Raw genomic sequence first — 12,273 nt, 5'->3', positions numbered from 1 at the left:
GATGGTGTGTGTGTGTGTGTGTGTGTGTGTGTGTGTGTGTGGTCATGAGAGCTTGTGTCTCTATGATTCACTTTGTTGATTCAGTTTGTGCAAACTCTTTGTATCCAGCCTATATATTTTGGTCTGCATGTGTGTGTGTGTGTGTGTGTGTGTGTGTGTGTGAGGGGTTTTGTGAAATGAGTTTTGCATGTTGTCCTTTTTCATGAATGTGAGAGGGGGATTTTCTTTTCAATTGCTTTCCTAGTACAGCCATATCCATGCAGTACCATGTAAATGTCAAAAAGCCTCTTAATTCCCTCCAGAGAGTCGCCGGTCATTTAAACTTGGTGGAAATCACTGTTTACGGTCACAGGATTTGTTTTTGTTATCCATCCCCAAGGTTAGAACTGAATAAGGCGAAAGTGCTTTCATGTATTCTGCTCCCTCTTCATGGAAGTCACTTCAAAATGATTTAAAGTGGAAAGAGCTGGTCTCTCTGTTGAGTTTAAACTGACAATGAAGGATCATGTAGCAGACTCAATAAGGAGCTCTCTATGCTTTGTTGTTTGACTGCAACCTTGATGCTGTTTTTTTTTTTTATTTCAGTGAAGCTACCTGGTTAAAAAGTTGAATAAAAAAAAGGGCAGATAGCTGCGCCACTGGCTATTCCACCCTTCTGTACTTCTCGCCTCATGGCCGACTCTTATTGTTATTGTAGCCTATCTGGCCTGAATATTTCTTCATCTTTATTCCTGCTCTAAGCCCTGTAGATTATTGTGTGTGTGTGTGTGAGAGAGAGAGAGAGAGTGAGTGAGAGAGAAGGGCAAGGGGGATGGATAAGAAGCGATATTCACATGGATGAAGGGAAAGGCCGGGGACTGGATAGATGGACGGAGAGATTGATGAATAAACGGATGGGGGGATGAGTCTGTCATCAGAGCAGAGGAAACAAGGCCATTTGATTGTGTGATCAGGATGAGAACAAAACTGAAAAAAAAAATATGCCTTAACTCTCTCTATCTCCCCTCTCTGTCTCTCTCTCTCGTCTCCTGGTCCGCACTAAAACAAGGATTTATCCCTCTTGAGGATTGCCAATCCCTCTTAAATATTGACATGTTGTTATTGTGGCTCTCATCCCACTCATGCTAGATTGTATGGCTGTTATCCTACTTATAACAGAGAGTCGGCTGTGTGCCAGTGGTGTGTGAGATTGGAGCAGTCAGTAGCCTTGTAGACGGGTTGCAGACGTACACGGTGTCCTTGATGTCAAAGGGAGATGTTGGTTAGACGGACAAAAGCTCAACTGCGTCGCCCCATCTGTTGGGTTGGTAGTTTGAAGGTACGATCCAGCTGGGCTGTCATGGCCTCATAGTTCTAAAGTTAAACCTGTAGACCTTAAAACGATACTCCACTCGGGTTCACCACCTCTTGCAAAGTTCGAGAGCGGCCAGTCTTCAACATTAGCTACCTGGGGATCCGCTGTCACTACTTGCATTCAGGCTTTCTTCCCCCCCATCTCTCAATGTCGATCATAGGAAACAAGCAAAACCTCCCAAATTATGACTGTGAACCCAGAGTGAAATTATATTACGCAGGTCTTCTTCTTACATGTGTTGGCATTGGCCATAAATGTGTTGTTTGGTTTTGCGGTGGCGGTGACTAAAGGTCCCCAGAATAGACAATATTAGCGGTTTACCATCTATTGGAAAATGTTCACTAAAAAGTAAAAAATAAACCCCTGAAATATCACTTTGATGCTGGATTTCAAAAGCCCCGGCCCACTTAACCTATGCAGGTGTTTAAACTGAGGTCACTGAACAGCAAGTTCACTTCTGACCCGTGTCACTTATCATACTTGCATGACGATGGATATAGCATTGGGGTTATATAGCTACATTTGATAGACGTATCTATAACTCACGTACACACACACACACACACACACACAATACTTTTTCCCTGTGAGAGCGTCAAGTGGCAGCGCAGAGTGGTGTCTCTCTTTAGGCTGTGTTTGGTATAATTGGCAGCTGATTAATCACAGCTAATTAAATGTAATGATAGAGAAAGGTGGCCAATTTTGTACTAAATGGTCATGGTTAGGGTAGAGGATTGTCAGGTGGTCGGGGCTATTAGTGCGCCGTGCGTGTGTGTGTGTGTGTGTGTGATGGTCAAGGTTAGGTAGTATTGCTAAAAGAGTGGTGTGCCATTAGGTGTTTTTGTGTTAGGGAGAGGGGTTGCGGGGGTGGGTTTGGCCGTGAGTGTGTGTGTGTGTGTGTGTGTGTGTGTGTGTGTGTGTGTGTGTGCTTAGGTATGTGTGCACTAAGTGGCCAGGTGATTAGTGGAATTAGAACATTAGGAATTGAGATGGAGAGGGTTTGTTAAGTGTAGGTGAGAAGAGGTCAAGGTTTACCCCACTGTATTGTGCTAGTCTGTTCTGTCTTCTTTTTCTGTGTGTGTGTGTGTGTGTGTGTGTGTGTGTAAGGATGAAAAAGGCCACACAAGGCTCTGAAAAAGGCAGAGTAGTGTACTGTAATCCACTCTGCTGTGTGTGTGTGGATTGTCTTCATAATCTGACCTAGTTGTCCTTTTTCCATTATCTCGTTGTGAAAGTGAATATAAGAGTGTGTGTTGGTTTTTATTTGTTGCTGCTGTGTTTCTTTGTATTTGTTTGATCCACCCGTGTGTGTGTGTGTGTGTGTGTGTGTGAAATATGTGTGTGCTCCTCTTATTCCAGTGGATTTTGTTTCTGCCCAGATTAGGAAGATTTGTCTCGACGGGTTCAGAAGCCCAAGGATGTGTGTGTGTGTGTGTGTGTGTGTGTTTGAGACTAGACGTGCGAGGGCCGTTTTGAGCCCGGGAGATTTTTCCAAGTAAGGGGAATCCGAGGGAAAAGATGGAGCACTTGCACTGGGCCTTAGTCTCTAAGCAGATTAGACAGACCGAGAGAGAGTGCAACACATTTTAATTTGTCTCTGTGGCTGGTTGGGTAAGAACATAATGCCTTTCCCTGGGACGGATGGAGGAAAGGAGGGATGGAGAGGCAGGGGGGAGAGAAAGAGGAGTAAGGGGAGATTTGGAGGAAAGGGGGGGGGGGGGGGTGAGAGAAGGGAGGATTGAAAGAGGAGAGGATGACAGCAGGAAGGGATCTGCAGAGAGCGGGTTGAGCCCGTCTTTTCTGGACTTGCCCTCCCTCTCGCAGTGTGATGGGCTCCCATCAAAGAGGCCAGCGGGGATTGAGCACCGTTGATCCCAGTTCAGATTAACTTGCTGGCAGATCTCTCTCTCTCTCTCTCTCTCTCTCTCTCTCTTTCCCTCTGACAGATTACCATGAAGAAAGGGAGGGAGAGATTCTCAGTCCCAGTCTTATTCAGTTTGTATCAAAGCAGCGTAGTCCCAAGAGACAGATGAAATCCTGATCACTCTTATTCCATGATAATAATCATCTAGCCTCCCCCATATCAGGCTAAATTTTAGCTACACAAGCCTGCAGATCAATCTATGTCAGCCCTTATTTGTCAGCCCACACGCTCAATCTGCCCGCATACATGTTCTTTGTGTCCTGTGAGTACTCCAAAAAAAGGAGCATTTACAACTGTTGAGACCACACAGCCAGTGCATTTGAATCTCAATTCATGCACCTTTTAATTGACAATGTTTAACTTGAATGTTGCAATAAAAGGTGTATGAATGGAGTTTACAGTGAGAAGTCTTTGCCGTTTTCTCCTGTGACCCAGCAATCTTTCAGGCAAACAAACCATATGTTAGTTTCTTACCACATGAAGCCTATACACATTTCCTGGTTCCTTGAAAAACATCCTCCAAATCAGCTCAAATGAAGATATTTTTACATGTACATATTTAGGTGTTTAATTGGCTCTGTCTTCCAGAGCAATTTGGCATGAGTGCGACAACAGCAGAATACGCTTCAATTCCTAGAGCACCAACATTACAAGCAACCAACAGTGAGGGATTTCAAGGGTCGGAGCCGCACTATTCAGACAATATCACCGCAGCTAAAGAATGATCGTGTAAGAGAGAAGTGCCAGGAAATGAAATGAAAATAGGAGCCAAGGTGAGAGATGAAACAGGTTCTTTTTGTGGGAGAAAATTAGAGTGAGTCGAGGAGGAAGATGTGGGCAGAGGGATATGATTCAGTGAAGAGAGAGTGCTGTGAGGTACTTCTTGAAGAGATGAAGTGGGTCTTGTTTTGTGATGAAAAACAACATTAGAGCATAAGCTTCATGTCAGTTCACACAGAATCAACTCAGTGAAGCAAAGGACTATACAAATATGCTTTGATGCCATAAACCCATATACCTACCCTAAGCATCTTTCACTCTGTACCAGTTAATAGCATCTATCTAGTGATGCACTTGCCTTTGACTTTTATACACCCATATTCTGTAAGCCCATTTAAGGCCATACAAATGTCAACTTCATATTTCTTATGTCTGCAAATGAGTTTAAAGTTCAAGCTTAAGCTACTGGAAATATATCAGTGTGATGCTGATGTAAAACCAATGCACTAATACATACGTACAATAGCTTACTCAGTGCAGAAGCATTTAAGATTTTAACCCACTGATATATCCATCTATATTGATTCATGTTATGTGGTTGTAAACAGTGCACATCAATAACAATATTTAAAAAGCTCTTTAGCCTATATGGGCCAGTATGGATCAATAGGCAGTTACCCTGTGGATAATGCATTATGGTTTTAAGTTGGAAGATAATGCAGTGGCTTTATGACCATAAAGTTATCCAAGTATTTAATCTGTATTTCATTTGACATTCGACCGACATCCCACTTTTATTCTTTGATTTAGGCCAGATGTTGTAAGAGACTCCTGGCAGGGTTCAACTGATGTTTTGTGTGTAACTGACGTGTTACACACATTCACATCTGGCAGCTGTTCAGTTTTAGACACTGTTTTTTGATACTGATATTTATTTACTCTCTTGTTTCTTTGCTTTAAAAATTCTGTCTTGTCTTTTGTAGACTCCTGGGCTGAGGGCAAGGCCTGGACGCCTGCAGTGGTATGCAGAGAAGTGCATCACTGGCAACCAGGTAACACACACACACACACACACACACACAGTTAAAGCCAGGGAGGAAGGATAAATGAATTAAAAATATAAAAATTCCATATACAGTTGTAAACGGTTGTGTTTGTGTAGTTGGAGGCCTTGGAGCAGATGGTGGACGTGACGGCCAAGCTGTTCGAGTGTGACAGAGATGAGATGTACAGCTATATCCTCCGTCTCTGCAGTAAGTCGTTCTTTCTTTCTTTCTTTCTTTCTTTCTCTTTTTCGTTCTTTCTTTCTCTCTTTCTTTCTCCCTTTCTCTCATTCTCTCTTTCTTTCTCTCTCTTTCTTTCTATTTCTTTCTCTCTTTCTTTCATTCTCTCCCTCTTTCTTTCCCTCTTTGTTTCTCTCGTTCCCTTTTTCCCTCTTTCTTTCTTTCTCTCTTTCTTTATCTCGTGTGTGTGTGTGTGTTTCAACTCTGTTACCCTCCCTGGCCTCCCACTTAGCCCCAATCTCCTCTGCCGCTATGACCTCCCACCTCTGGGTGTGTGTATCTGTCTGTGTGTACAGGGCTCTAGCCTTAGGGTGTGTGTTTTTGTGTGCGTGTGTGTGTGTGTGTGTGTGTGTGTGTGTGTGTGTGAGGAAGAGACAGAGAATGGGGCCAGTCAGAAGTAAGCAGAAGACATGGTGTGATTGCAGTAGTGAAGAGTAGAGCAGATAACAGTTGTGATTGGAGTGTTAAAGCTGATTGTCAACCCATTACAGCCCCCCCCCCCCCACACACACACACACACACACACACACACACTCCCCTGCATACACACACACACACCACTAGTTAGTGTGTTTCCTAAATTACAGCATACTTGAGGGTCAGTCAGTTGACCAGATTAGTGCTTTGACTGCCCTCTCTCAGCACGGAGCGCATTGTCAGAAATTACTCTCTGGCGCTGGCCTAGATTCAATATGGATTGACTATACAACTGGAAATACACACGATTCTTTGTCTCAAGGCTTTGTTTGAAGCTGTAACAGATTACACATGTATTAATGCCTCATAGTTTGTTCTATATGTGCTGTTGAACGATGGGAGCAGTCCTTTTCTCATTCGAGTGTGTTGTCGTTTTCAGAGGAGACGAACAACTGGCAGAAGGCAGAAGCAGTGTGGACTAAGATGCAGGAGGAGAACGTCATTCCCAGGGAGCGGACCCTGCGTATGCTGGCAGACATCCTGAAGAGTAATGGACAGGAGGTGCCCTTCGAGGTGCCTGAGGTAAAAAAAATACAGCCCTGTAATTTGAGAAGGAACAGAACAGAACAGAAGGATTCGGTATTCTGAAGAACGATGGCCAGGAAGTACCCTTTGAGGTCCTCGAGGGGAAAAAAAACAACTTGGAAACTGTAAAACTTACACACAAGCTCAACATCGATGGTTACAGAGGCACGTTACAAAAGTGCCCGTGTATACATTTCCATCCTCAAAGTTTTTATGCCTACATTGAAATACTCATTGAAAGCACAGTGAAATGGAGTTGACAGAAGCCTAGATGTTAGAGAAGCAGGCTTGTGAAGGGAAGGCCGCCAGTTCGAATCCCAAGACAGGCTGTGAAAACATCAGTGGGTGGTCTCCCCTCCCTCAGCAAGCACTGCTGAGGTGCCCTTGAGCAAGGCACTTAACCCCCAGCTGCTCAGTGGCCACCAGTAGAAGACCGTGGTTGTACTGGGAAGCTCCCAGGTGGCACCATGTGAATGTGAAGCAGGGTGTCGCTGGAAACGGCAAGTGTGTTCAGTCGACTTTCCCTGGATAAATAAAGGTTCAACAAATTGCTACAGCTCATTTTCCAGTGAGCCAATTCAAAGTATAAATTGAGCAGTTAAAGATGCAGCGGTCTCATACTCAATTATAAAGGCAGGACAATTCATGTGAAAGCTAAAAGGTTTTATTTTTGAAGGAAATTTGCTTCCTGGATTGATAGACCAGAGGGAAAATTGACCTCAACTTTTGATCACAGGAACCAACCCCAAAAAAGCCTCCGTCAGCTGCTCTCTCCATGCGACCCCGCCACCCGCCCCCCGCCCCCCTCCCCTTTAAGCCTCTGTTCATTACATGTAGAGGAAACAGGATTGCAGCTCTGATCTGAAGTGTGGTCAATCAGACAGGCTGGCTGGTGAGAGGAATTACGGCTTGATCTGTCTGTAATGCCAGACTAATTTAGGCAGCAGCTAAATGCCACCATATGGCTGCCGCTGGCTGCTTCGTTATATCGGCATAAGGAAGAGAGTGCAGGACGCTGGATGCTGTCAGATAGAGATGTACCGATACTCCTTTTTTTAATATAGACTTACACCATTCGTTTTTAGTCGCTGGACAAAAATTAGAGATCATCTTATGTGTGAAAAATGAATAAAATCAAGTCACGTTTTCATTTCTGACATTGTGCACCTGCGTCTTGACACCAGATTTTAATATTGGGGAAATTTTCAGATACCCTTTTTTTTATCAGCCCCATATCCAACACCAGAACAGGAAAGACAGGGTAGAATAAAGGGCTCTCTGTGGTTAACAGGTTTGGATCCATACATGTCACATGCTTGTGATATTGTGAATTCAAGTCCCACCTTTATTTCTCTTCCTGAATATACTGTTATACTGTTACTTTCCAGTGTATGCTGTCCAAAAACACAACGGAATGGACAGAATCAAAGAATAAAAGAAAACAATGGGATATAACAGGGATGGAGTAGAATTTTACTTACAGTAAAACCTGAAAATTCAGTTCCTTTCTGTCAGATTGCTCCATTCATCCTTGCTGCATTTTTTCTCAGCTATGGTTTGCACTGTAAAGTGTGTAAGTGTGTGTGTGTGTGTGTGTGTGCAGCAATGGCCCAGAGCATGATGAGACAGGAAGTGATTGCTGTTGCCTGGAGCGATGAACTTAGTGACCCCTGGGGCTCTGGAGTTGTCACCCCCACTCCGACACACACACACTCATACACACACACTCATACACACACACACACACACGCACGCACGCACACACACTTCTTCTGCCCCTCGGGTGCCAGTCCTAATTTGCCCCTAGCCGGTACAGCTTAACCCCCTCCCCTCACGGCTAAACGGGTGACCGAGCATCGGAGAGCCCTGCCTTGCCCGCCCAGCATTTTATATATATATATATATACATGTACACACACACACACACATACACACACACACATACCGCCAACACACAGTTGAACACGTATACAGAGTCGAATGTTGGAAGTTGCTCTCTTTTGCAGGAAACATCAGACTGGGTTTTATATCTGTGTGTTTTCTCTGTGTGTGTTTTCCAGGTCTGGTATGAACAAGCTGCCACCACAGAGCCCGCCAAGTCGCCCAAGTCAGCCAGCGCCCCCCCTACAGCCCCCGCAGTCAACTTTGTGACAGACTACCAGCTCCGTCTGCTGGCACTCTGCAAGAAGGGCAAGGCCAAAGGTAAGCCGCAGGGGGTCCCGGTATTGTTGTCCCACATCACATAAACCTGGGACTAAAGCCATTTGAAGCTGCTTTCAGATACTTAAACCATCTGAGGGGTGTAAAGTTTCCCTTGCTCAACCCATAACTTATGGGCTTGATGAAGTCATTCCCAATATTTGAAACATAAACACTACTCTTTGGGTTACCTAAGTGGTGCCAAATTTCAAGTGAAGATCATCTGCTAACTGGCCTTACTAGCCTCACTGTTGTATTTCATCCCATAATAACCCAATGAAGATGATCTCAAATTCTACTATTCTTAAATTTATTCTTTCTGTCTCCCTTCCTCCCTCTCTGCAGAAGCCTATGGAATGCTGAAGGAGGCTGATAAGAAGGGTGTGGTATTAGGCCCCGCCCCTTACGACCACCTGATCCGCTCGCTGCTTGCCGCGGGGCGCATGGAGGACGCCATGGACGTCAGAGACATGTAAGTGACATTCAGACTGTGAGGGTTTTATCATGAGGAGAAACGGCATCCATAGCTAAGGATGCAAAAATGATTTTTTTTTTACCGCTGATGCCAAGTTCTGATCCTTTTTAATGAACAATATAGGCTTAGACAATTAGTTTTGGTTTCTCTGGACAAGGAACAATTTTGCTTTGATTTCTGGCATGTTGTTCATCTTTGGATTTCAGTAGAAATAGTCTCCAACACCAGAACCTCATTTTATCCTGGTATTTGCCTAATTTGTGGTAACCAGTATCTGTATCAGTACACCTTTAACAATGGCTAAACACAGATAACCAAATAATCTCTTTTTAGTGCTCCCCCCCCCCCCCCCCCCATTTCAGATCTTTATAAATCAGAACAGCTAATATATTCTGAATATATTATAGGATTAATTTTTTATTTTTTTTCAGCCCTGTTGCTGGTTTTTAGCAGCATCCTGCTTATGAATGTAACGCTCTGACAAACCCAACACACAGTCTGGTGAAGGCTCTGCCACTTCGCCTGTCTCCTGCAGGTCACGTCAGTCTCAGGCTGCAGCTCCTCAATAGAGGCGGGGATTATGCACTGATTGTGTGTTGACACACTCGACCCTGCTGTACACTGGATATGAACAGTGGTTCTTACTAAGCCCAGAGATACATACACACACACACACACACACACACACTTACACACACAGATTAATTGTGGTTTTCTGAGAAGCGGATGACTTTGCGCAAAAACGTCAATCTTCCACCGATTAGTAATGTATCGTGTGTTGTTATGTTGCCGGGGCCGTATCAGGGCTTGAGCCTGGGGACAAAGGGATGGACAGACAGAGGCATTAGAGATCTGAGCTTAGTACAGCGCTGAGCTTCTCTGCTCTGTTTGTCTTTTTAGGTAATCTCCCCTTTTTTCCTCTTTCTTTCTTTATCTCCTTTTCTGCCCTGTTCTCCTTATCCCTCTCTTCCATATATCAATTTACTTTATTTGCTAAGACATATAAAGCGAAGTTAAAAAAAGACAGTGATAATATATGATACAAAACACTTAAAGAATGATGCAATTACCAATTTGTGCAGATGAGATTAAAAAACCCCATAGAAAAACATCTATCACACTATCATTCTTTTTCCTGTTCTGTTTCTACACGGCTCTCTTATGTTTTGTGAAATAATCGTATCAATTTTACACCCGTGTTTCAGTGAGTGCTAGGCAGTACAAGTGATAACCCATCTCCAATCTCTCCCTGAATTGGGTTATGGCCTCCCTACATGGATAAAAGCTTAGTTTATCTCCACTCTAAATGAGAGGCGGAATGAGTGAAGAAGAGAGTAGGAGAAAGACGAAAATTGGAAGGAGATAAAAAGAGATAAATAGGAAAGGAGGAGTGAATGAGGGAAGGAGGGGTAGATTTAATCATGCATGAGGTTAATGAAGACGCTATAGGCATTAATTCTGTGTGTGTGTGTGTTTGTTTTAGGGTAATCTGTACAGAATTGAGCAGCGGGGTGCTTATGGCAAGATTAAGGGATTGGGAGAGAGTGATGATGATGAGAAAGAGAGGAGAGGGTTGAGGTGGATGATGGTACATTCATCGGCTAAAGCACTAGACCCAGGAGGGAGAGAGTGTGTGTGTGTGTGTGTGTGTGTGTGTGTGTGTGTGTGAATGTGTGTGAGAGAGAGAAAGAGGGGGGTGTTGAAAAGGTGAGCGAGAGACGGCCTCTAGAGATTTTCTCCCAACCGATAAGAATAATTCTGACCCCACTCCCCCACCGCTCGGTCTCCACGGCAATCCGTCGGCGACCCTGTTCCCGCTCCAATCTCCACGGTGACCCCGTCGCTGCGGCTGCCGGCTGCTACTTGGCCTGGTGTCGCCGTGGCGATAAGGATTGGCGGCCTGATGCTCAATTGAGCGGGCGGATTAATCTGGTCGCAGGGCTATAATAATAAAAAAAAAAAGGAAGGCGAGCTTGATTGAGGTTTTAGAGGCGAAGAAATGAAAAGGAGGAGGGCTGAAAAGGACAGCAAATGCATGGATGAAGGGAGGGAGGGAGGGAGGGGGGGAAAGATGGAAGGATGGAGTGATGGGAGGAGTGGGAGGGGCTCCTCTGACCCGGCCTCACCCTCCTAGATAATACCACACACAAATAGACAAACACACACGCATGCACAGGCTGAGCAGGGAGGAACATCGCACACCATGACACCAATCAACTGTTTCATGTCTGTATTATTTTCAGCGTCACAGCAGGCGTTTTACAAGAGGCTCAGACTTGCTGTCAATCAGATTTTATTCCCATTGTCTTGTCTATCTTCTATCTCTATCTTTCTGCTCATCTGTTTATCCTCTGTGTGGATCATGAGTCTAATGTTTTTTCTAAATTTAACTTGGTGTAATGGACAAGTGCATGACAGTTTGTACCATGCTGATATGTTCAGATCTCTGTGGAATCAATCTGAGTATTATGATTCTGTGGGCTAAAGGTAGCCATCACAGAAATTTCCCATCATGCATCTAATCTGCTGTGGTTGTCAGTTATTGCAGCCTCTAGACCGCTTTAGTCAAACATAGTGAAGAGCTCAGAATGAAGTCAAGACAGAAACATTTCAGCAGTTGAATGAAACCAATTTTTTTTGCTTGTTATTGGAGTTTGAGGCATGTGACAAAACGCAAATGTGAAGCATTTTGTTGAAACGGTGATGCTGTACAAAGAAAAAACTGTATAACCCATCCATCTCTCTCTCTCTCTCTCAGTGCTGCATCTCGTGTGCCAGGCTTCCAACTTAGTGACATTGCCACCAACCTGCTCATCATCACACACTGCAAGAAAGGCCAGGGGAAAGGTAAGAAACACACACACACACACACACACACACACACTCATTTCTCACAGACACACACACACACACACACCTCTTCACCTCTTCCTCTCCTCCCCAGATGGCCTTGCGATTCTCAAGTCCATGCTGCAGGCGGACCACGTGCCGTCGTACCTCTCCATCACCAGATTGGTCCAGGCCCTGGGTAGCCACGGTGACGTGACGGGCATCCAGGAAGTGGAGTCGCTCATGAAGGGCCTCGGCACGCCCCTCAACCTGTCCAGCATGCTGTTTGTCAACAACACAGCCATGGCACACATCAAAAAGTAAGGCTGCCAACTGTGTATGTGGGGATGGACTTTTACTGATAGACTTGTGAAGACTAGTTTGAGTTCTTCATAGATAAAGGGAGGAGATTTTGGCTGGAGTGAGGAGATTATTGGTGAGGGTTATGTAGGCAATGAATGTGACAAGTGTTTTGTTGGCCTACACT

At 44.5% G+C, this 12,273-nt stretch overlaps 1 protein-coding gene across 1 annotated transcript in view; it reads left to right on the top strand.

Annotated features, from left to right (window-relative positions):
- The window catches only part of lrpprc (leucine-rich pentatricopeptide repeat containing), a 59,520-nt gene that overhangs the window by 35,871 nt on the left and 11,376 nt on the right, over nucleotides 1-12,273 (top strand). Inside the window, exons 26-32 of the mRNA XM_078288867.1 lie at nucleotides 4,982-5,050; nucleotides 5,161-5,251; nucleotides 6,138-6,280; nucleotides 8,344-8,485; nucleotides 8,828-8,954; nucleotides 11,716-11,804; nucleotides 11,902-12,106. Coding sequence (XP_078144993.1) covers nucleotides 4,982-5,050; nucleotides 5,161-5,251; nucleotides 6,138-6,280; nucleotides 8,344-8,485; nucleotides 8,828-8,954; nucleotides 11,716-11,804; nucleotides 11,902-12,106 — 866 coding nt within the window. The remainder of the gene's footprint in view (nucleotides 1-4,981; nucleotides 5,051-5,160; nucleotides 5,252-6,137; nucleotides 6,281-8,343; nucleotides 8,486-8,827; nucleotides 8,955-11,715; nucleotides 11,805-11,901; nucleotides 12,107-12,273) is intronic.

This window comes from Centroberyx gerrardi, chromosome 15 (assembly GCF_048128805.1).
Source record: "Centroberyx gerrardi isolate f3 chromosome 15, fCenGer3.hap1.cur.20231027, whole genome shotgun sequence".
Lineage (NCBI taxonomy): Eukaryota > Metazoa > Chordata > Actinopteri > Beryciformes > Berycidae > Centroberyx > Centroberyx gerrardi.
The sequence above is the reverse complement of the archived record's forward strand: the minus strand, read 5'-3'. Positions and strand labels throughout refer to the sequence as shown.